Source organism: Rhinolophus hipposideros (assembly GCF_964194185.1).
Source record: "Rhinolophus hipposideros genome assembly, chromosome: 8".
In the NCBI taxonomy this organism is placed as follows: Eukaryota; Metazoa; Chordata; class Mammalia; order Chiroptera; family Rhinolophidae; genus Rhinolophus; species Rhinolophus hipposideros.
The window spans coordinates 56,865,718-56,888,960 of NC_138054.1; the positions used below are offsets into that span (position 1 = coordinate 56,865,718).

General features: G+C 49.5%; 1 protein-coding gene across 4 annotated transcripts in view; it reads left to right on the plus strand.

Annotated features, from left to right (window-relative positions):
• Nucleotides 1-273: 273 nt before the first annotated feature.
• The window catches only part of SSBP3 (single stranded DNA binding protein 3), a 155,268-nt gene continuing 132,298 nt past the window's right edge, over nucleotides 274-23,243 (plus strand). For 3 of the 4 annotated variants that reach the window (XM_081055733.1, XM_081055734.1, XM_081055735.1), the window contains exons 1-4: nucleotides 286-471; nucleotides 1,484-1,556; nucleotides 1,780-1,841; nucleotides 4,462-4,546. In XM_081055733.1, coding sequence (XP_080911859.1) covers nucleotides 416-471; nucleotides 1,484-1,556; nucleotides 1,780-1,841; nucleotides 4,462-4,546 — 276 coding nt within the window. In that variant the 5' untranslated portion in view covers nucleotides 286-415. Of the gene's footprint in view, nucleotides 472-1,483; nucleotides 1,557-1,779; nucleotides 1,842-4,461; nucleotides 4,547-23,243 lie in introns of all 4 variants that reach the window. The other variant, XM_081055736.1, reaches the window with a different exon arrangement.

Genomic DNA, 23,243 nt, shown 5'->3' on the forward strand with positions numbered 1-23,243 from the left:
CACGTTCGGTTGAGCTCCAAGTAGACCAGCGGCAGCGGCGGTGGCAGCGGTGCCGGAGGCGCAGAGGGCGGCGCAGGCGGAGCTGGGCGGGCGGGCGCGCGAGAGAGCCAGCGGGTAGCCGGGCCGGCGGACTAGCGGCGGCGGCGGCGGCGGCGGCACCGGCACCCCAGGCCGAGCCGGCGCGGGAGGAGTTCCAGGGCGATGGGGCCGCGGCCGGGGCTGACGCTTTGACAGCTGGAAAGAGCGCGGAGCCAGCGCCTGGGGGGGGCGGGAGGGGAGCGCGGCGAGGAGAGCGCGAGCGAGCGAGCGAGCGGGCGAGCGCCGGGGAGGGGGCCGGGAGCGAGGGGCAGCTCGGGAGCAGCCGGAGAGGTAGCGGCGGCGGCGGCCAGGCTCGGCGCCCTCGTCTCTGCAAACCATGTTTGCCAAAGGCAAAGGCTCAGCGGTGCCCTCGGACGGGCAGGCTCGAGAAAAGTAAGCCTATTTTCCAAGTGGCCGCGGGGCTGCGGGCTGGCGGGCGGTGGGAGTCAGGTGGGCGGGCGGGAGGGGGCCGCTGCGCCCCGGGCTCCGGCGCCGCCTGCCTAGCCGGGTCTCCGAGGCCGCGGCGGGCGGCGTGGCAGAGAGCCCATTGTTGGGAGCCGGCGGAGGTTGGGGGGTCGGGGAAGGGGTGTTGGGGGACGCCACAGGGAGAGGGGGCACTTGGTGACTGCGGGGCGTGCCGGGCGCGGGAGCTCGCGGTGAGGGTGGGCGAGGTCCCGCGAGCGAGCCGGGCGCCCGCCCCGTTCGGGGCGCTCGCCGCGGTGGCTGCACTTTGCCCACCGGGCGCGGGCAGGGGGCGCGTGGCTTCTGCAGCCCCGAAGGCTCCTTTTGTCCGCCCGCGGCGTGAGGAGTGCGTGCCGGGGGCTTTGTTCGGCCCGGAGCGCTCTCCCGTCCCTGCCTTCGGCCTCGCTGCCGGCCCCGTGTCCTCCGGGGCCCGGGGCTGGGCAGGGGCGGCGGCGCCGGCTTGGCCCTAGGCTTGGGGGACAGTTGTTTAGCGGGGAGGTGGTGAGGGCGGCGCTTTGCTGCTCTCTCCAGAGCTCGCCGCACACCCCGGAGTCCGGGATTGAGTCTCTCCGGACGCCCAAAGCTGGGGAGAGGGTGGCCAGCAGTGAGTCGGGTGGAGGGAGGCTCGGGGGTTGGGTGGCTTGAGAGTTTGAGAGACCCAGGTGGGTTTGGAAGTCGCCACTTGGAAGTTCAAGTTAGGGGGCTGCTCTCCAGGCCCCCAGCAGTTTGAGGCAACTCCTCCCCGGATACCCCCTCACTGCTTACACCCGCGGCTCCGGGCAGAGCCGAGCTAGCTGCTTACCTCTGGTCGGGCCACAATGGGACGGTGCAGACAGGGCTGGAAACCGGCTAGCGAGGTCCAGGAGCGATAGCCCCTTGTGATCTGATGCCTTTCCTCTCTCTCTCTCCCTTTCTCCCTCTGTGCCCCCTGCCTACTTTGCAGGCTAGCTTTATACGTCTACGAATATTTACTGCACGTAGGAGCACAGAAATCTGCACAGACCTTCTTGTCCGAGGTGAGTGGAACTCTCCCCATCATCCAATTTCTTGACACCCCCTCCTCTGCACTATTCTTAGAGCCTTTGTTTTCAGGAGCAGCCACTGTGGCCACCATTTTGAATTTTTATCACCTTTTGGCATTTATTGTTAGTTGGTCTTCACAGCCTTTTGGCTCTGGGAAGCCCCCTGCCCACCCCTCCCCTCTGCTCTTCTAAGCTGTCTCTGCTCTCTCCTTTCTAGATTCGATGGGAAAAAAACATCACGTTGGGAGAACCTCCTGGGTTTTTGCACTCCTGGTGGTGGTAAGTTTGTGTGATAGTTTTGTGTGTGTGTGTGTGTGTGTTTTATTCTGAGTCCCAGGTCCAAGTGAACAAAGACGGGACGCCTGGAGCCAGCCCCCCATCCTATGCCTTACCCTCAGCATTGCACAGAGCAGGGCACCTCTGGGCACTCAGACTAGGACTGCTGAAGGAGGAAAAGAGCAGAAGAGGCTGGTGCCTAAAGTTTTTAACTCTTTCCCCTCCCATTGAGAACCTACTAAATTGTGCCTGGTGTTTGGGTAGAAACTCCTTACTTTTCCATCTCACTTGCAGCCACTGGGCAGGCTTGCAAAAACCTTGCAGGATTTTTGTCAATTCTGCATGCTGCTTTAATTAGAGGGAATGGGGGTGGGGCGGGGTGGGTTGGAAGGGGATACCAGGTCTGTTTTACAACTGGCCTGTCCTTTCTTTTTTCTACTGTGAGCTCAGAACCTTGAGAGAGAATCTACTGGGGCATTTTCATGCTGAGAAAAAGCAAGAAAGAGTTGCCACTTCCTTTAAAGTTACTGATTCAGACTGACTGGACCTTCCTCTCCTCTGTGGTCCCTCCCCCCCTCCCCCAGCATCCCGAAAACCACAAAGTTTCATTTTACTGAGAACCTTAACAGGTCCCAGTTGACCTCTGAGTGCCTGTAGTTAGTTGGTAGGTAGGGGCTCTCTTATTTGAGACTGTCTCCCAGGCCCCTGGGCTCTGCAGGTGTGGGACTACTGCAGGTCTGGGCTGTGTTTGCTGCAGGCAGGAGGGAGGCTTTGGGTCTGCCGAGCTAGTCGCTGTGCCCTTAAGACCTGCGTGTTTTGTGGAGTCTTTGACATCCTTTTGAAAACGAAAAGAAAGCAGAGTGGCTTTTGATATTTTGGTGGCATTCGGGGAAACGGAGTGCCATGTCTTGGGATCTTAGTGCCTTTACCTGACTACCAGCTCAGGTTACTGTTTCAAGTCTCTGAAATGCAGAGGGATGAAGTGTCTGTTGTAACTCGTGTAGGGAAGATGAGTTTTTAATTACTTCTGCCAACCTCGAAACTGCTGGCATTGGAGGCATTTGGTATGGATGGAGTAAGGATTCTACCTGTCAGAGTGGGTGATAGGTTATCTGAGGTGGTTTTTGGAGAGCAGTGTGTGAATGGGATGGGCGGGTCTGACCATAAGTTTTGCAGAAACCTAGGCTTATCAGTAAAAGTTACTTAGAAGAGGCTGGGGGCGTTCGTAGTGTTAGAAATCTTTAGTGTGTGGAGGAGTTAATCAGATATGTGCAGCTTCAGAGGATAGAAAGGAATGTTTTTGAGCCCCTTTCTCCCCCACCCTTTGCCCCTAATTAGAAGTCCTTGATTTTCCTGTTCTATCCATAATCTCCCTGAAACTTCCCAGCCTGTCTGATATATTGGGCTCAGGCAGTGGTTGCTCTGGCTGTGGTCTCGTTTAGTTAGAAGTTGCTTCAGATGACTTGATATTGAGCAAATGACCACGGCTTCTGGGGTGGGAGGCAGCAGTCGAGGTGATCCAAAGATGGCTAGGCTGCCTTATTCATACACCTTGAATGAGATGCTTGTTTGATGACTGGCAGAGCTGGCGGTTGAGATGGTGTCTCTTGTGCTGCTGTTTGTGATGGGGACAGGAGCACTGGACCAAGATGCAAAGTTTTGCTCTGGTGCTTATTTTACCCTTCAGTCAGTTCCCATCCCTGGGCCTTGGGCTCTGGACCTGGAGAGGGTTTCTAAGGCCCCTTGTTAATACAATGACTATTGCGTGTTTGCATAGGGTTTTACTGGTTGACAAAGGACTTGTATGTCTATTCTCATGTAATGCAAAGTGTTAGAGGGACCATACAGAATCATGGAGGGGGATGAGGCAGGGCTATCTAGGGCTCCCCGAACCAGGTCCTCCCTTTGCTGGCCAGGTGCCTTTCTCAAGGCTCTCTATTTCAATATGAAATGACAAGATACTTGATTGACCTTTGGCTAATTGATACATGTTCTTTGGTGGGCAGGTGTGGAGTGTTTCTTGCATAAGAATACCTTGGGGGAGGGGCTGACTGAAAGTGGAGGTGCAGTGGAAGGAGTGGGGGTATGGGCTTCTGGATTAAGAACCTGCCAGTTACCCGGTTTGTTGCACATATGAATTAATAGTCCTGAATTTGACAATTTTTTTACTAAAGGCAGCTATTTTGGATTGGGGGAGCAGTAAAAGGAGCACAGATGAGACAAGCGTGAATTCTCATTCAAATTCCTCCCTATCCCGCTTGGGCAGCCGTGGTGTGTTATACTAACTAAACCGTCCGAACTTCAGTGTCCCTGGTATAAAGTGGGGATAAATCTCTTGTCTTCCAGTGCTGTCGTAGGCACGAGCAGAATCGGGGTGTGAGGTATTTCGCACATAGTAGGAGGCTGATAGATGACAACTGTTACTCTTATTACAAAAGATTGGCTTGCCAGAAGAGGTTGGGTACATTTTGTTTTCTAGGCTGAGTTTGCCCAACGCAGGCTGGAAAGGTGGAGTTGAGCCTTTGGGAGATCTGGTGCTCTTAGCACCGTGTATTGTGCACTTGCCGTTGTGTACAGAAGTCATAATTAGTAACCTGATCTTATTTTATTTTTCAACTTGCAGTGTATTTTGGGACCTTTACTGTGCAGCTCCTGAAAGGCGAGACACTTGTGAACATTCAAGTGAAGCAAAAGCCTTTCATGATTACGTGAGTAACAAAATTTTAATCCTGGCAATAATTACAGGGTTGGATAGCTCTAACTTCTTCAGGACCAAAAGCAAATACACGGCCAATTGGCAGTGGGTTTTGTTTTCTCCTTGCATTTCTTTTGCCCATCTCCCTGCTGCCCTCGCCCCATACCCTTCTCCAGCAGCGTTCTAACTTGGTGAACGGTATTTCATAATGTTGTAATTATGCAAAAGAGTGTAGATTCCTATCTGGAGAATTAAATGGCGTTGTGTAGGGCTCAACCATGTGAGGTTTATGTTCAGAGTGGACAGTTAGCTGGGAGGGGACTCTTTGGTGTTGGTTTAAAAAACAATGGGCCACAACCAAAAAAAAAGAAAAAAGCAAATACGAAACTTGTGTTTTGGAGTAGAAGGCGTGTTGAGTGAGAATTTGGTGAAATGGACTCCTGCGTTGCTTTTCAGGGAGTAAACTTTCAAAATATGTTTTGGGGTGTGTGTGTGTGGTGGTGGGGGGGTTCATGTTGTGTCCACCTAAGACAACGTCCGCTTTGGTGTCCTTGGTTGGTCCATAATCGTGTTCAAAATATCCTTGGGAAGATAGCTGATTTCATTACATTGTACTCTATCATTTGCCCTCTACCTGGATGAGTTTCCTAAGATTTATGAAAGAAATGCTTATGAGAGAGGTGTCTGCCACATATCCATCTCCAGTGGCAGTTACCCTCAAAAAAAAAAAAAAATTGGACTCCAAACCTGGGTTGGAGTCAGACTTTATGATCAGATGTGACAGGTTAGGATCTTCTGGGGAAGATGGAGGGGGAAGTGAAGATCTTCCCAGCCTCTTTTCAGTCTCTGCTTCCTATTGGCTTTGAGAAGGTTAAGGGTGTGTGTGTCAGTCGTGCACACACACACGTGCACATAAGAGGTGATCTATTTTGTCTTGTACTTCTGCATGAAGGGGGAAGGAATGGTCCCCAAGCTCGGGGGCATGGCAGTTGGTTTCTTGAATGTCATCAGGGCCCACCTACTTGATCAGGCCATTTGCATCCCCTGCTTGTAGAGTTTGAAACTGGCCTAGGATACTAGAACCCACTTGGTTGAGTTTCACAAGTGGTCAGATCCCATCACCATGAATATCTTTATGGTGACAATTTCTCCTGTAATATGAGGAGTTAGAGACTCAGCTGGAGGCTGCCTGGGGTTGAGAATATTCATTGTGATGACATTCTGCTATGACTGGAAAGTTAATGCCCTTGAAGTGGAATGCTGAGGAAATTGACCAGGTCTCATGCCATCTCCAGGGTTGAAGAAGAGAAGCTGGCAAATGGTACTTAATGGCGTGGTAAACTTAGTAGTGAAAGGTGAGGTGACTGGTTCACCTGTGATGTGGTTCTTCTGGGAAAATCTGTGGTGATCATCACAGGGTTTCCTGAACTGGAGATCGAGGGAGGAGGCGAAGAGGTATGTTAGCCATAGAAAAATATTTGGTGAATTTGCTTTTCTATATAGTCAGTCTTGTACCTTTTTTTTTTAAACCTACGGATAGCCAATTTTGTGTGGCCGGTCTTTGACTGCTGTGCAAAATGGTTTTATTTTAGACTGGGGGGGATGAGTAAGTGTGCTTATTTCAAATCGATCTCTTGATACAGGTTGTCTGTGCTGTCTTTTGAAGGTATCTTTCAGAGACGTTAATGAGTTTTAACTAAGTTTAATGCTCTAGTAAATAATGTGCGACTCTCTTTGGCAGTTTGTGGTTTGGTCTGCCATCTTGAAATGGTATGGTGGCCGTGGAAGTTTGCATGGGTTGACTTTCAGTAATTTGTTAAGGAAGGGCAGCAGAATAGTGTAGAGACTGCTGAGGCTGGCATAGACATTTAGGAGATGCTACAAAAAGAGATTGACACCCAGGATTCACAGACTTTGGGGTCAAAACCCTTTTTCTGGATTGGGATCCATTTGCTGTTATGCGGCCTGAGAGAATCAGGTCACGTGGGAGAAGGGATGGAGTGATGAATGGGGACAGTGAGGAAAGTCTCTATGGGGAAGGAGTTAAAAGGTAGCGTTGAGTTGCAGGGATGACAGACAAGCAACTGGAAAATTAAGAACTATTTAAGAAAATTAAGAAAAGATACCCTCTTTTATCTTTGTCCTTCTCAAATCTTCATGTGTTCTCTCCATTCCCATGGCGACCATCTAGTTAGCCCTCATTCCTTCCTGCTAGAATTATTACTATATCTTCTTCTGGACTCCTTTTCCTTTTGTCTAGAATGCATGCCACTCTTACCCACTTACATCCTATCCATCTTTGAAGTTCTCCTTCATGGACAACTTTTATGATAGTGTTTTGCACACTCTGATCTCTCCTTAATATCAGTGTCTGTGGCAACCACCTATGGAAAGCTTTGTTGGATGCTTACCGTGTGCTGGACCCCTGTGCTGAGTGCTGTGGGTTCTGTGACCCTATGACAGAAGGCATGTTGTTAACTCCATTTTGCAGATGAAGAAACTGAGGCACAGAGAGGTTAATTTATAGCTTGTAGATGATAGAATTAGGATTCAAACACACATCCTAACTGACTCCAGAATTGGTGCTCCTAACCCCACCAAGGCTCGGCCTCACAGGTTCATGCCATCATTTGTTTGCACCCATTCTGACTAAGTTCTCAGTCAGGTTTTTCTTTTCCAGCCACAGCTTATTAATTTTTTCCATGCCAGAGACGATTCATCCACAGAGCTATTCATCTCTGTAGCTCCCACAATACCTTGCCCATAGTAGGTACGTATGCTAATTGAATGAAGAGGTAAAGAACTATGGGTAAGAAAAAATAAGTGATTTGGGGTCAGTGAGTAACCTGGTCTAGAATAGCCAGTGGAATAGTGGAGGTGTTTTTTCAGTGACCTCATTTTGCTGGGTGATCTGGAATCAGTGATTTAATGCGGGTTAACTAGTTAATGAGGGTTAACTAGTTACCTTAAGTCCTCTTTAGAAAGTAAAGTGGAGTGTAAATAAGAGGGCAGTAACTGGCCGTCCGTTTTTGAGCGAGGAAATTCAAAGATTCTCATGGCTTGTGGGGGAGTCTGTGCAGCCTGGGTACCAGGCCTGGGCCTTGGGTAATGAGTATTAAGTGCTCCCAGGGCAGGGATGAGGAGGGAATGACCGACTCCTTTGGTGCTGGAAAGGTCCTCTATCGATTCAGAAGGTCCTGGTCTCAGCTCTCTTAGGGAAATGATTTTGTGTTCCTGGCAAGTTGTCTCCCCTTTCCTGATGGATCAGGTTGATCTCAGAGGCTCTTTTCAGGTCAAGGCCAGGTTCTAGGGCCTGGAATAAACCAGGTGACTCAGCATGGAGGGAGTTTAAATTTTCTTTGAATTGGTAAGTTTTTATTTGAGTCACAGTCTATTTTCCCCCACACATCTGGCAACTTCAGGTTTCTTGGCTTATTGTTCATAAGCCCGAGTGCCTTGATGTTGACCACATAAAACATGGAACGGTACCCAGAGTGGACATTTCTGAGAAATTGGTTTGCCTTAAGTCAGGGGAGGCTCACAAGGACCCTCCCTGCCTATGGTTTTCTTGCTCTTCCCCTCTGGTCAGAGCAGTGGTTCTCAGAGTGTTGTTGAAAACCCTTGGGGTCCCATTGGGTTTTCTTAGACATTGTTGTCTGGGTCCCGGCCTTCTGTGCAGCGGATACTCCCAACTGTCAACTGTGTTTCTCACTGTGGTCCCAGTGGTGTCCTGGTGATCTTCACTTTGACCTCCTCTAGGGTCTGTGGGGTTGGTAGAAGTTTCTTGGGTGCCTTCTCAACTACCAGCCCTCCTTGTGGTAGCTAATTTTGTATTTTACTTTTGGTGGCAAGAAGTGAGTGGAGGAGGTAAGGCCCTGAAGTGGTGTCTGAGAGCTGGAGAGCATTGATGGTTCCTTGCACTGTTCGTGTTGCTGTACTTTTCATGATGCTTTTTCAGTACGTGATTGTGGTTTGGCCTCACAGCTGCCTTGTTGGTCAGGTTTTATTATTAAATCTTATCCCCATTCTACAGATGAGAAAACCAAGGCCTGGAGTTTAGATGGTCTGTCCAAGGGCATATAGCCAAGGGGTGGCAGAGCTGGGACTAGGCCTCCGTCTTTCAGATTTTTTCTCTGAGCTTTTGGTAACTCTCATTTGATACAGAATTCCTGCAAAACAGAGAGAAGGTGTTTGCATTTGACCCAGAGTGTGCCCATATATATTCACTGAAGAAATTAATTTAGCAGAGAATTAAATGGACATTCCTGACAGGTGCATTGCAGAGACACTGGCAGAGGTGGGACTTGAGCTCTGGGAAGGGAGTTTGTTATGGTGCAGTGGCTCTTTTGGCAGGGAAATTGTGATAAAAGGTATGGCCTTTCCTTCCAGAAAATACATGTGTCCCCACAAAGGAGACTTTGTGTATGATTTCAGTAGTTGTATGGATTGCTGCCCCAAAACCCAAGCCCCCTTTGATCCCTAGTGAAGAACTTGGAGTGTGTAGTGGACATGGAGTCCCATGACCTTGGGGAGTCTTAAGCCTCAGTTTCCCTGCTCTGAAGACCTCTGCCGTTGTGAGCCCCCAACTTAGCCTCCCTCAGTGGGGCTGGCTCCCTTATGCCTGTGCCCCCACTTACCCAGAAGTACTCTGTGGACCTCTCCACTCCATGCTGTGAGCCTGTGTCTTTAGGCAGGTTGGTTAAGGAGGAAAGTGCCCTAGAGTCCTGGGCGTGCATGGGAATGGAGGTATTTGTGGCTCAGTGGCAGGGGTCCAGCGTCCTTGGTGGGTTTGAAATAGCAAAGTGATATTTGAGAGGGCTCTCCTTGGATGTGCTGAGCTGAGGTTCCTGCCAGGCGGGGAGTGTCCGTGCCTGCCAGAGCCTTTTGGGGGCAGGGGCATGAGACGGTGGCAGTGCGGGCAGAATGGGAGGAGAAAGCCGCAGCTGGGCTCCGGGTAGCTGGGGGTGTGCTCTCGCCCGCGATAAGCCAGCCTAGCTATCTGCCCAGAGGTCCTGGCAAGTTCATGGCGTTGCCTTTGGCTCTGACCCTTGGCACTCTTATGTGGCAGATTATGAAAACAAAACATACACACAGTTGTTTCTTTCCCCACTCCGTTTGGAGCTTAGAATTTGTGTTGCGTCCTTTCTTTGGATTCCCACCCTATTTGCTGCAATGCCTCTTAACCCTCCTCCATCGGTAGCTAATTAAACACAAAATGAGTAACTGGAAATTACTTTTTGTCGGGATCTGGGCAATGCAGCCACCTTAATGGTTTTCAAGTGGCAACAAGACCCCAAAGTGCAAATCCTTGCCCTTTATTTCAAGGTGGGAAGTGGGGTGGGGGGAGTAGTGGGGGCCCAAACAAAGTTTTTGGCAGTGGTCACTTCATTTGAACTCCAAGACAAGCCGTGCACACCAGTCTTTGCATAATGCCATCTTTGTTAGCTAAGCATTTGCAGACTTGGACGGACAGCTAGCTCTGTGCCAGCCGCCGCTCTGAGGGAGCCGGCCCTCCCTGTAGCGTCCCTTAGGCCGTCTTAATTTTCCAAGGAAAGCATGTTCTCTAGTGGGGACTTCAGGCCAGAGCCACCTTGCCCTCTTCCCTCAACCTTCCCTCTTCTGTGTGTGTGTGCTTAAATCTTAAGAGGGAGAAGTGGAAGGGAGGTGTGTGTGCTTGAGGGCCTGTCAGCCAAGATAACAGAAATGTTACACGAGCTGTAGCTTTTATTATAGTGTCTAGGGTTTAGGGTATTTAGAAAAATTAATCTTTTTTAGCTTGGTAATAATTCTGACCATGGCACAAGTGCATCAGACGATTCACATAAACTTCTTTAATACATGTTGCTGGGAGCTTACGGCAAACAGACAATAATGACTGTTTTTGATTCGCCAGGGTAATAGGGTTTTCTTGTAGCCCTGGTGAGATGAGTTTTAGCAGTGTTTCTCTCTGTGTTAACACTTTTCTTTTCCTTGAATCCTCTGGATTTTGAAGGGTTTGGGCTATGAATAGTGGTGGGGACACATACCTGAGTTTCAATCCTCATTTTCTGTCATCCCCTGGCAGGGAGACTTTTGGACCCTCAGTTTCCCCATCTGTTGAATGGGGGAAATGGTAGTTCCTTTGTGTGGTTGTCATGAGGGTTAAGTAATAGGATGTATGTAAAATAGTTGTCTCTCTGTGGCTAGTGCTTGGTGAATTTGTTTCCTTTCTCTTTACAGCCTTCCATTTTTTTTCCCCCAAAACATTTAATCTCGTAGAGACAATAGCATATTTTTTCTGGGAGAGTAAGTCGATCCTCGGGAGCTGGACACTTGAATTTTCCAGTGATGCCCTCTGGTGCTTGGTCTCCCCTGATGTGTCATGGAGTCCTTCTCTCATACCAGCCATCTTGTCTAACCCCCACACCCCTGCATGGGGCAAAGCAGGCGCCCTGCCACAGGCTGGCACTGATAAGTGCTCCCCTGAGATGTCTGCGTCCCTTATCTGCGTTGGACAGAGGGGTCCTGTCCCACTCCCACGTGTGGCTGCCACGTAGCTAAATAGTGAGACCCAGAGGGCTGGTAACTTGGCATCAGCAGAAATCTGAATTCAAATTTCAGCTTTATACCTCTTGTTAGCTGAGGGGCCTTCACTTCTTGAGGTCTGTTCTCTCGACTGAAACAGGCACAAAGGGTCGTCCATGCTCAGCCCACCGTGGGAGTGGCCGTGAGAAAGGCATGGAAAGCTGTTGTGCTGTGTAAATGCTTACGGGGACAAACCGGAATGAAAGTCGCTGAGTTGGGGTCTTACCAAGACCCTGGACGGCCTCGGGCCTTACCTGACTTTCTGCTTGCGTGAGGAATCCTAAAGAGGGGCCCGCAGGAGAAGGTGAGCTTGGGAAAGGCCGACAGGAAGCTGGTTCTGGGAGCAATAGCTGCTTTCTCTTTCGACTTTCTGGCGTGAGCCTGAGGCCTTGGTCGTCTAGGCCCTGGTTGTTTGACCCCCAAACTAAGAACAGAAGACACTACTGAGTTTCGAGGCGTTGATTCTGTCCAATCGTTGAGTGGCTGTTCTGTTCACTGTCAAGTTGAAGAGACAGGTGCAGCCCAGGAAGTGATAAGTGCTTAAAACACTTGTGCAGAATGATCTTGTTCTTTGGGGAGATGGATGGGTGGTGGGAGTAGGTAAGTAGTCCCGCCCCTGGTGGTGGCCGGGAAATGCATTTAATGCCTGTATAGACAGCAGAGTTACCCGTGATGGAACTGGAGGTCACCTGGTCATCTTACAAGTAGGCAAACTGAGACCCAGAGAGGAAAGATGCGCCACCTGAGGTCACCAGTAGTTCTCAAACCTGCAAACCCCATTGGAGCCCAGGACTCTGCTGTGTTGCCTTGCTGCACTTACAAGCTGTGTGAACTCAGGCATCTTAATTAACCTCTCTGTGCCTCAGTTTCCTTAGGTGGAAAATGGGAGTAGTAAAACACACTTACCGCATAGGGTTATCATGAGGATTAATTCAGTGTACACACAACACTCACACACACACACACACACACACACACACACAGAGAACATGTAGTGCCTGGCACAGTGGAAGCACTGTAAACATGTGCTATCATCTTATTATCTCACCTTGCCTGGTATGAATCCTGGCGCTCTAATGGCCAAAAGGGGGACAGCAGCAGGGGCCTGGGGGTGGGAAGTGTGAAACATGAACCATTGTTGGTCTGCTCACCTGTTGATTAGCTCTCTGGACCCCTGGGTTTAAATCTACCTTTTTTTTTGTTGTTTTTAAACTTTTATTTAAGTGTGTTTTTCCAGGACCCATCAGCTCCAAGTCAAGTAGTTGTTTCAATCTAGTTGTGGAGGGCGCAGCTCACAGTGGCCCATGTGGGGATCGAACCCGCAACCTTGTTATTACGAGCACCGCGCTCTAACCAACTGAGCTAACAGGCTGCCCCTTGAATCTACCTTTTTTTAAGCACCCTTGAGTGACTGGGGGGGTGGGAGTGGGAAGGGGTTTTACACATGCAGCCTCCAAAGCAGCTGCTGTGCTTGTGAGGATGGAATGAGATGACACATGGATGCCCCTGGCCATCACCTGGCCTGTGTTGGTCAGTCAGTGTCCATTTCCTCCTCTTCCAGCCACTTCTGTTACTCTAGGAGTCTGGAACTTTCCCCAGCCCCCTCTGACCCTTCCATGTGGTCCCTACTTGGTGCTACACCACTTGACATAGGCTTTTTTGCTCCCCTGCCAACCATCCCCTTCTGTAGAGCAGATGCCAGCCTGGCACTTGGCTGTCTCCACCAAGCCTGCTAGGACCACCCTCATGGGGACACCCCCTTTTCTCTTTTTCTCCCCAGGAACTTTGTGTCTTTCTTATTCACTTGTTCACTTGCCTGGAAGGAGAGTGATTTAGGTCAAGTAGTATCGCTTTGCTTCCTCCTTTTAGATTGGAGCACCCCTAAGGGTAGGAGGCCTTATTTTCACCCCCTTTCTGCCACTCCAATCTTGGGACCTATTGCAGTCTTGAATAAATCCTGTGGGTGGTGAGCTACACTCCAAGCCTTGAGAAGTGAGAAGGGTTTGATCCCTGCCTAGGTATCAGGCGTGTTAAATACACGTTTTACTGGAAATGGACAAGTGGTGTAGAGAAATCCATTGTTTTGCAAACTGAGTTGTGACCCATTAGTATCTCATGAAATCAACTTAATGGGTCAGACTGGCAAAGTACAAAAAAATGAAACAACTGTCACAGAAAGTAAACGTAAGTATTCAGGAAACTTGTTTTCAGTGACTTAGGTATGCGTATAAATGAACGCATGCCCTGTGTTTTGATGTAAAATTTGCCTTATTGTGGGTCTCAGTCTAAACTTTGAAGGCTTCTAGCCTGGAGATGCTGAGATTGAATCTTGGGCCCTACAGGCTGTGTGACAGGCTAAGTGACAAGCTATTGCTGACCTTAGTTCCCTGATCGTTAATCAGGCGGGAATCATCCCCACCTCCAAGGCTTCTTGGGAGCATCGTGTCCCCACCTTGCTTCCAGAGTGGTGCCCGGGGGTGTGCAGCACCTCTGCCTTGGGTGTTCACTGCCGTATTTCTAGTGCACTGACCACGTGGAAGGTGCTCAGCAGATGCTTGCTGAGTGCTGAGTAAGCAGTAGCTCCCAAGTCTACAATTTGTCCCTGCGGACTCGCCTTGGGCAGCTCCTCCCTCCTGTCTGCAGTTGAGGCGGGGGTCCCGGCCCCCTGTGGAGGGTGATTTCTGAACATCTGCAGGGCTTCTGCTCTGGCCGCAGCAAAATTCTTGAGAATAGGTCTCCGGGCATCCTGTCTGACCCAAGTTGGCCCAGCCTCCCAAATTCCCTGTCCCCTCCTGATGACAGCTGTTTGCATAGCTCCCGAGGCAGGCAAGCTGGCTTTGTGTCTCCAGCTCTTTGTGTGTTTGGGTGAAGCGCCTGACATTTCACTTCTGTTTCATAGTCCTCTGACCTTACGAAGCATGGCTGCTCCCTGGGGCCTCTCGCTGAGGTTTTCTTGTGATCCTTCTCTCTCAGTCACAAAGGGCTGTTTGAGAGAGCAGGCTCTGGGGTGGCAGACCTCCCCCATGCCCAGCATACTAGCTATTGCAGCTTTGCCAGCTCTTGGGATGGACAGAGTGTGGCTTTGGAGACGGGCCTGGGGCATTGGTAGCTCGTCGGGCAGTTAGTCCTGGGCGCCTGCTGTGTGCCTGGCTCTGTGCTGGTTGGTGATGGGGACTAAAGCCATGTCTCGGATTATACACAGGATTTGGACTTGGATGACCAGGGTTCAAGTTCTAATTCTTTCAGATGGCCTTGGGTAAGTCACTCGGCTTCTCTGAGCCTTGGTTGGTTTGTGATATGAAATTATGTAAAATAAGGCCTGGCCATTTTTTTTTTTTTTTTTTTTGCCTCTCAAGGTGTTTTTTTTGGAAGTCAGGTAAGAGCATGTGAAAATGGTTTGTAAATGGTGGTCCCCTTTTGAGAAGGCTATTTCTAAATTTGAACAGACTGTCAATTCATAGAACGTATATAAAAAAGGAGCCTCTCTATTTACAGATGGGGAAACTGAGGCCTGGAATAGTGTGGTAATCTAGCTTGTCTGTGGCCAGATGGGCTGCTGATTCCTGGGGCAGCCAGTGACTTGAGAAAACCTCCACCTAAGAGGTTGGCGCCTGTGTCTGTGCCATCCGTGTGGAATTTTGCAGCTTTCTTTGGGAGGTGCTCTGGGCTTCCCGTGGCTTTGGCCACCCTGCCTGTGCTGAAGGGGCAGACGGCCCAGTGGGCAGGCCTAGTGTCGGCCGTGTGCACGCTGCCCTTCTTTTCTCGCTGTCTTTTAGACGGCTTCCAGTAGAAAATGTTATCCTCTCTCTGGAGGCCCTTGCTCTTGGCAGCGCCGCCCGCCAGATCCCGCTCGGCAAGCCCACTTGTGTTACACGAGGCAGTGCTGGCCCACAGCTCTGGTCGCAGGTTTCGCTGCAGATCTCAGGCTGGTGAGCCACTTCAAAAGGGGATTTTACAGCGTGACAGGGAATTTCAGCCACCGCGTTATCTCCGAATTGGCCTATTGATGGTTTCAGCAGAGCATTTCAGCATCAGGGAAGCCAATACAATTTGAGTTAGTTGTGATGGCTGCCACTTTAAATACCGCAGTGAATTTCTGTCAGTGAGCTAATGTGTGGAATAGGGAATTGCAGAAAACTGGATCACCAGAGCGCTGCAGTCGATTCTGACCCCAAGCTACAGAAAATGAACTTAAACCTGGTTGACTGCCGGCACATACTTTCTTTGGCATTCTTTTGCTAGCAGCATCTGTTTCAAAGGGAACTGGAAGGGACAAGACTAGGTGAAAATCACAGCGTTTGACTCTGGTGATGTTCCATGGGAAGTTGGGTCCCTGGGAGGGAGTCAGGGTGGCGCTTTGCTGTGAGGGCTCAATTACTAAACTATAGCAGTGTGGTTTCATAATCATGAGTCCCGTAACGGAACAAGTGTTTATTGAGCACTTACTAAGTGCCAAGACCTTTAAAAGTGTTCGTATTCGATTCTCACCCTATTTGCGCAGTGTCAAGGACGGGATGTTCTTCCTATTTTATGAACGAAAAACTGATAACAACTGAACAGTTATTGAGAGCTAACTGTATGCTAGGTACTGCTCTAAATGCTTTTAGGTCTTACGTCATACTCACAACAGCCCTATTGTGAGGTTAAGTTCAGTTTTTCTATTTTGTAGTTAAGGAAACTGAGGCACTAGAGGGATTTAGCAGCGTTGAAGGCGCTCTTCACTACCACACCGCCTCCCTAAGAATTAATACCAGATTTGACAGCTTTGCTGCCTAATTAATTGGTGACCCACTGCCCAGCCTGGGACGTTTGATACTGGGGCTGGCAGGGCGAGGTGGGAGCCAGTCCTGAGGGAGACAGGCAAGCTGAAGCCCTGCCTGTGGGTCCTGTGGTTTTTTCCCGGCGCTGTGCTTTTCCACGGGCAGAGGGACTGGGCTGGATTTCAATGAACTCACTGAGGAAAAAGATATCCGGCTTTCGGCCCATATACCTTAAGGAAGAGCTCCCCGATTTCTTCACTCTAAGGCCCCCTTTTACTAATCCCCTACCACTTCCTGTGGACTCCATGCTTGAAAATATTTTATTTACAAATAGATTGCATGCATTGAGTCACCATTCATTTTGATGAAGTAGGAATAATAACTATACAGTTTGGTGCTTATCGGAGCTCTTATCACCTTGGGGGAACCTATATGAGCACACCTATTTGGCGCAGTTCTAGTCAACAGAAAACATGGGGAATTTGGGTTCCATTTCAGTTGAGGCAGACCTGATTCTTGTTGAACTTAAAAAAATATCAGCAATGTTCCAGAGTTCCTAAAATTTTCAAGAGACCTGAGTTCTTAGGCTGTGAACCTCTGGCTTTACGCCTGTGCTTCTCCACCCACGAAGCAATGTATGGGGCTGCTTCGAGCTTTGTTCTGGGATGGCCAGGGTTGGGCTCTGTGGAGGCAAGTTGCTCACGTTTTCCTCTGGGAGTATGAGGGTCAGAAGGCAGAGTTCACTCTAGGTCATCCACCGCAGAGTAGGCAGGACAGACAAGGCTTCCCTGTTAGGAAAAAGCAGCTTGGAAGATGTGTGTGTGTGGTCCAGGAGTGTAAGACCCTGAGTAGGAAGCTCTTGTCTCTAGCAAAGACTCCAGAGCCCCAATCCCTACAAACTTGGAGAAACACAAGTACCGTGTCTCCTAGAGCTCTGAGCTGTCAGTCGAGCAGAAGAGAGGGATCACTGGACAGCGGGTCCAGAAATCATCTTTCTCAACTAAATTTCCCACTTACTGTCTGCGTGACCTTTGACTGGCCAGTGTCTTCCTTCTGGTCCTCAATTTCCTAATTTGTTGCATGGGGACAGTGAGAGATACAGACAAGATTTCTGAAACAGTGGTGACCAGCATTTATTGCCCCTTTGTCCTGGGCCAGGCACTGCGTGGGTATGGCATTTAATCCTTGTAACTCTCTACAAGGCAGGGGCTGTTTTTTATCTCATTCCTTGGATGAAACTGAGGCTCAGAAGTGACGTCATTAGCCCATGGTTATGAAGTCATTAAGTCATGGAGCCAGGACTGGAACCCAGGCCCCATTCTGTGCCTTGAAGCCACACTGTTATTGTAACAAACTTTTGGATGATTTTGGGAGATGGGGACCTTGGGGGAAAAAATGCACTTCGAAAGAATTGGATCATTTCAGTAGAAACCTATAAAGGTGTGTCTTAAAAAAAAAAAAGTCAGTGACAGTTTGCTTCCCATTGAGATGAATGTAGATAAACCTATTTTGACTGTTAACTTACTCTGTTGCTTAAAAGCCAGTGATGTGTGGTGTTGAATTTATTTTTGTGCACAATGTTTAAGTGTTTGCCTCTTCTTGCGTGACGTGTGTGAATTTGGGAATTGCCTGTGCTTTGGGAATGGAGGCCGCTGCTCATACTTAAGGATTTTGCCTTAAGAGGGACCTGTAAGAAGGTGTGTGTGGTGCAGGCGCTGAGAAGTGGCTGGAAGCTGCATGCGTACCTGTGTCTGAGGACGTCGATGGAGCCAGAGTCGCTCTGAAGTTGGGGTCAGAGTGGAGAGCGGATCACAGGAGTCTTTGTGACTGGAAGCCTAAATATTTATTCTGTTCTGTCCCTAATGAAAACAAATTGTCAACAGTTGTTCAGTAACTGACTAAATTAAAATCTGTAATTAGTCAATTAGATTAAAGAGTTGGCACAACCTGATTGTATCATGCTGGTTAGGTTATTAAGAGAAAGGGTGTGATTTTTAATTACTGAATGCTAATTTTGACAGTTTCAAATAGAAACAGACGTGTTTTTCCCCCCCTTTTTTCCCTAATTCTGAATGGTTTGGAAAGTAAAGATACTCAATGTGTAAATTAATGATTTTTTGAAGGAAAATAATCCGAGAAGGCCTTTCTGTAGAGTAGCGGGGATTTTTGTTAGGAGGCCACATTGATTTCGGTGAAAGAGTTAGTTGGAAATCCTTCCTTTCTTGAAGGAAGGATGGCCCGGAGCTTGGCAGCTTTTTTTTTTTTTTTTTAACTCACTCTAAATGGGAAATTAGATTTCAACTTCAAACAGTCTAGTCATTGAGTTAGAGTTCTTTTTAGGGTTTCCCCCAGTCTGTCACCTAAGGGTTTTTCTGACTGACACCCAGTGAGCCATAGACAATAGGAGACAGACTCCAGTGAAGAAACAAACTACTATGTGTATGTGAAGTGTGGCGAGACCTCAGACACTAGCCCAGGTGAATAGCAGTATCCAATTTGTTATAAAATACGTTCTTACATTCTGGGCAACCAGTGAGAGGGACAGATGCAATGAAAGTTCTTATTGCCCCAGCTTTAAGGCTGAGCCAAGTGAAGAGCTGGGGAAGGAGGTACCAGGGGTGGGGTGAGGTGGGAGAGGGGTGTAGACAAGCTGGAGGAAGGGAATTCCCACAGGTAGTAGTAGGAGTTGGACAGAGGCCAAGAGAGGAGAGGGGCATCTTGCTTGGGAGCAAGATGGGATGAGAAAGTAGGGTCAGTTTATGGATTTAGAGGTACAGAAAACCCGCCAGAGAATTTAGGGCAAATAGAGTAGGCCAGTTTGAAATGGAGTGTGTCTTTCCATTTTGTGTTTCTGGGGGATAACCATGGCGTTGCCTTCCTTGCAGATGCTGGGATATGGGTTATACGCAGCCTTGGAGCTGGGGGTGACATGACTGGAGCTGCTTCCAGCCGTAGACCCTAGCACACAGCCTGGGTCCTCCTGTCACCCTGCCCTCCTCCCCAGCTCCTGGGAGTGTATGATGGGGTCAGCTCTAAGCTGGAAGGCACTATGCACTTGGGTCATTTTATCTGGAGGACCTCAAGCCTTAGAAGAGGACCAGGAGCCACTGCAGGAAGGCCACCCAGCCCTCATTCTCCTCGCTCAAAGTCCTCTGAGCAGTGAGAGGTTGAGGCCCGGGCCCCTGACTGCTGGGCTGCCAACTTCTTACAGCCCATTGGGCAGCCTCCCTGCCTTGGGGGAAAACTGCCCCAAACCCTGTGCCTCTAGGACCTGTACCCAATGGCGTGTCCGTGTTAAAGCACAGGCCCTACGCTCTGCTGGTTGTGTTTTCCATGGTTCTTTTGGGAAGCAGCAGTTAAAATGGCCTTTAGCTTTCAAGATTTAATATGACAGTGTCTGGTGATCAATAATGAATCTTTTTTGTTTTGTTTTGTTTTTAAGGAAGCAACTTTGCTTTTTGTGTCTGATAGACATGGGGTGCTGGGGAAGGAGGGTGCAAAAAACAAGGTGAAGCAGCCTGAGTTCTAATTCCCACTAGGGCCTTTACTCACAGTATAACTGGTACCAGTTGCTTAACTTCTGTGCCTCAGTTTCCTCATCTGTAAAATGGAGGTTGCATTCACCCTAGAAGATGCCCAGTAAACGTTTCTGGAATGAGTGCATGAGAAGCTGAAAGATAGTGTTCTTGGGAAGGTATCTCTGCTTAGGGAGCTGTACTGGGTATGTTCAGACACATGAGTAACCGAGAGGAATGAAAAGCAGGAAGTATTTAAAAGTAGTGGATTGGTGTATGTTCTGAATTTGAAATTCCTCTTTCAGACTCAGGATCCACAGCTGAGGTTAAAGAAACCCATAGAGGCCTGTGTGTGTGTGTGTGTGTGTGTGTGTGTTGGTGGCAAATAGAAGAAAGGAAGTGACAGTGCTAGGAGAGAGTTTATTTTAAAAGCTTCCCCACTGATAGATTTGTAGTCCTGGGTAAATAGGGAAGCTTGTAAAACTTGATTCATTTTCTTCCTGAAGTCTGTTTTTAGTGTGGGGAGTGGGGGTGAGGACAGGCCAGCCAAGGGAGCCAAGTGCTTTGAGGTTAGACGCGTTAGTGTGTCCCCAGTGCACATGAGGTACAGGGCCAGACCAGTGTTCTCACCCCTGCTCCCTGCCCCCAAACAATCTCTCCTTCTCAGGATGGAGGCCAGTCCAATGCTGGGGTCTCATCTAGGGATGAGCAAGGACTTTCTGCACTCAGGATGACTTCCTACTTCCTTCCTGGCCTGTGCTGCGCAGAGCAGGTTAGGTTTGCTCTTTTCTTTTGCTTAGGAAACATGTCCTCCCCCATCCCTGCCCAGGCCTGCTCTGGAGACATGGGCAGGCAGCTGGGGCAACCATTGGCTAGCGAGGAGCTAGGGTGTGTCCTAAACTGGAGGCCCATGTGAACTGTTCAGGAATTAGAAGCTACTGCTGGGAAACCCCAGCAGAAATGGAAAGGTGAGAAGATGGTAGGCCTGGTTAGTGTGTTAGAAAAAAATATTTCAGGGAATTTTGGAGTGTTTCTGTTTTGAAATAAAAATTATGACTGTGTATTTTTGTTATTAGTTTAGAGTGTGAACCCTGAGACTTTGATACCAGACAGTTGCCAGGCTATAGTTAAGGAAAGGAAGGGCCAAGCTCCCTACCACAGGGCCTTGGCACAGGCTGTTCTTGTTTGGAGCACTTCCCTCTGTCAAGTCCTGACACTTGAGGGATACCCAATTCATATTTGTGGACTGAAAGAGTGATCAGGAAATGCAGGAAGCTGCCCACCTGCCAGGGCCCCGTGTGTGCCTTTGAACAGCTCCCTGAAGCCTTAATGTCCTCAGGACAAGGCCACGCTTGGCTGCTCAGTTTGAGCTCTGGCCTTGGCATTTGCCTTTCTTTTCTGAAATAGGTCTTTGACATATTGATGGAGCTTAAGACATGAAGTATCCTCAGAGATGTGTGGGAAAATGCTCATTGTTCACTTAGCCCAACGCTTTGCCAACTAATGAGGCCACTCACGCTGGAAACCCTATGACTTCTCTTGCCCAATTTTTGCATTTTGTAAAGGGGCTTGGAGAGGGGAAAGGGGATTGTAAAGGGGAGTGGGCAGGGATGTGGTCTGGAACCCTGAATACTGGTACCCAGCTGGTATATTGAAGTGGAGTCTTAAACTAGCATGATGGGAAATAGCCCAGCCCGGTTCTTATTCCTCTAACTCTTCCGCTCATGTGGGCTGGAATATTTTATGATGTGACCCCTGTAATTCAGAGTTGGTGGCGATGTTATCAGGCCACACAAGTCTACAGTTGACCTTTACATTATCTAAGAAGACTCCTGTTTGCTTAGTCAAGGGGGATAAACAAGATTCCAGGGGGGTGGCTGTGGGTGTTTGTGCAGGAGGTGGCTTCTCATTGTGAGTAGCTCTTATCTACTCTTCAGGGAGAGTCTGGCCAGGGTCGAGGGGCTTCTTTAGTTCCAAGCCGGCCATTCAGGCTTTTCCAAGCTTGAAATGCTCACTCCCTTTAAACCTGCACTTTCTGTTAGTGCTGTCCTAATGCTATCAGTCGGGGAGGGACACTACATCCAAAATCCACCCTGGGGGTCAGAGCAGATACTTGTTTTTCTCAGATGTTCATCCCGTCAGTCTGGTCTTTCCGTTCATCCAGTAGTTGGTGCCTTTGAGGTGTGGCCACAGACAGGAAGACACTGGTAAAGTCTGTCCTTGCAGAGCTTAGAGAGTATTCTTCCCCTTTGTCTGGGGTTTTAAGATGTTCACTGCAGGTCTTTAAATGGAAGCCATATCCTGCATGTTCAGATGGGCTTGTCCCCAGGAAGGCACTGGAATGCATTCTAGACTCCCTTTGGGTGACTCCTGCCCCTGATGGAAAACCAGCAAGGTTACTCTTGCCTTGGCCGGCCCCAGTCCCCTGGACGCTGTGCACGCTGGCGCTGTGATTTTTGGACTAGTTGCTTGAAGTTAACTGAGGATTTACTTCCTTCTCTGCGTAGTGGTGGTAAACGATACCTTCGTGGTCCCAGAGTTGGTGTGTGGCCATTTGGGCCTGTGAGGGTAGTGTGGCTGCATTTGGAGAAAGCAGTGATTGCACCATGAAGACAGAAGAGCTGGAACAAACGTGTTCTTGTCCCACCTTATTCTAGTAAAAACACGTGGTTATTGGAAACCAATAAGAGCATAAAATACAAGAATGAAGGGTATACTAGTTTTAAGGAAGCTTCCAGGGGCCTGCGTTCTCTCAAACCTGAGTTGATTTATCTAGGCTTTCCCAAAAACACAAATCCCCTTTCTTGTGTTTGGGGGTTGGGCATTGCAGCCAAACTGTGGCCACCTCCTGGCCACCTCCGAGGCACAGGTGCCTGCCGCAGCTCCACCCTTTCCGGTGAGTCAGCGAGTTTGTCCTGGAATGTCCCGCCCCGGGTGAGGGCCAGGGTCATGGGCTGGGGCCACTCTGGGCCACAGCTTCTCAGGAAGCTGGTGCTGGCCCCATCCAGGGCTGCCATACAGACTTAAGATATAGATGGCTTCTTTCACTCTCCCGTTTTTCTCTGTGAAAATGTTTTTGAGCATGGAGCATGTGTTACTACAGCATTCTTTTCAGGAGAGAAGACAGAAGTTGTCACTGTACATAGACTGGTTCTGCTCCAAAGCCAATTGTGGCCTGTTCCTTGGTCTAGTTATTTGCTGGGCCAGTTGTCTAGGGTGTAATGGACTCAAACATTGGGTCTGGGGGTGAGAAGGAACTATAGGGAGGGGCTGCCCTGGTAGGGAAAGGAAGAGGGAAGGGAGGTGTGACAGCCTGTCCAGGCCCCAGAAAGGGTCATGCCCCTCTGGAATGCAGCATCTGCTGCTCCAGGAGAGGGAGGAAAGGGGGAGAGGGTCCGCCCTGACCTGATGCAGGAGCCGTGGCCACCGCCCACTTGGCTGCCCAGCCGGGACCCCACAGGAGGGAGGAGCATGGAGCCGCTCTCCCAGCCTCTCTAGTTCCATTGGCCCAGTTCCATTTTTCCTCCTCTGGGTACAGGCTCTTTACTACTCAAAGCCCCCATTGTCCCCTTGCAGGACTGGCAGCGCCCCACCCCAGGTCCCAACAAATGAGTGAGCCCCAGCACCTGACGCAGTCGGTGCTCAGTGAAAGGCGTGTGTTTTTGAAACAGTGGGCAGGCAGGACTTGATGTGTTATGAGTGATGCCCTTATGGGGAAGGCAGGGGCCACGCCATCCTGTGCTGTGCCTGGGACCCTGGACGTGCGTGCGCAGCTAATTGGGTGAATGAAGCGGTGTCCAGAGGACTGAACTCGGGCACGGGCAGGGACATGGGTGGCAGCAGAGAGGGAAGGAGCCAAGCTTGTTGTGCA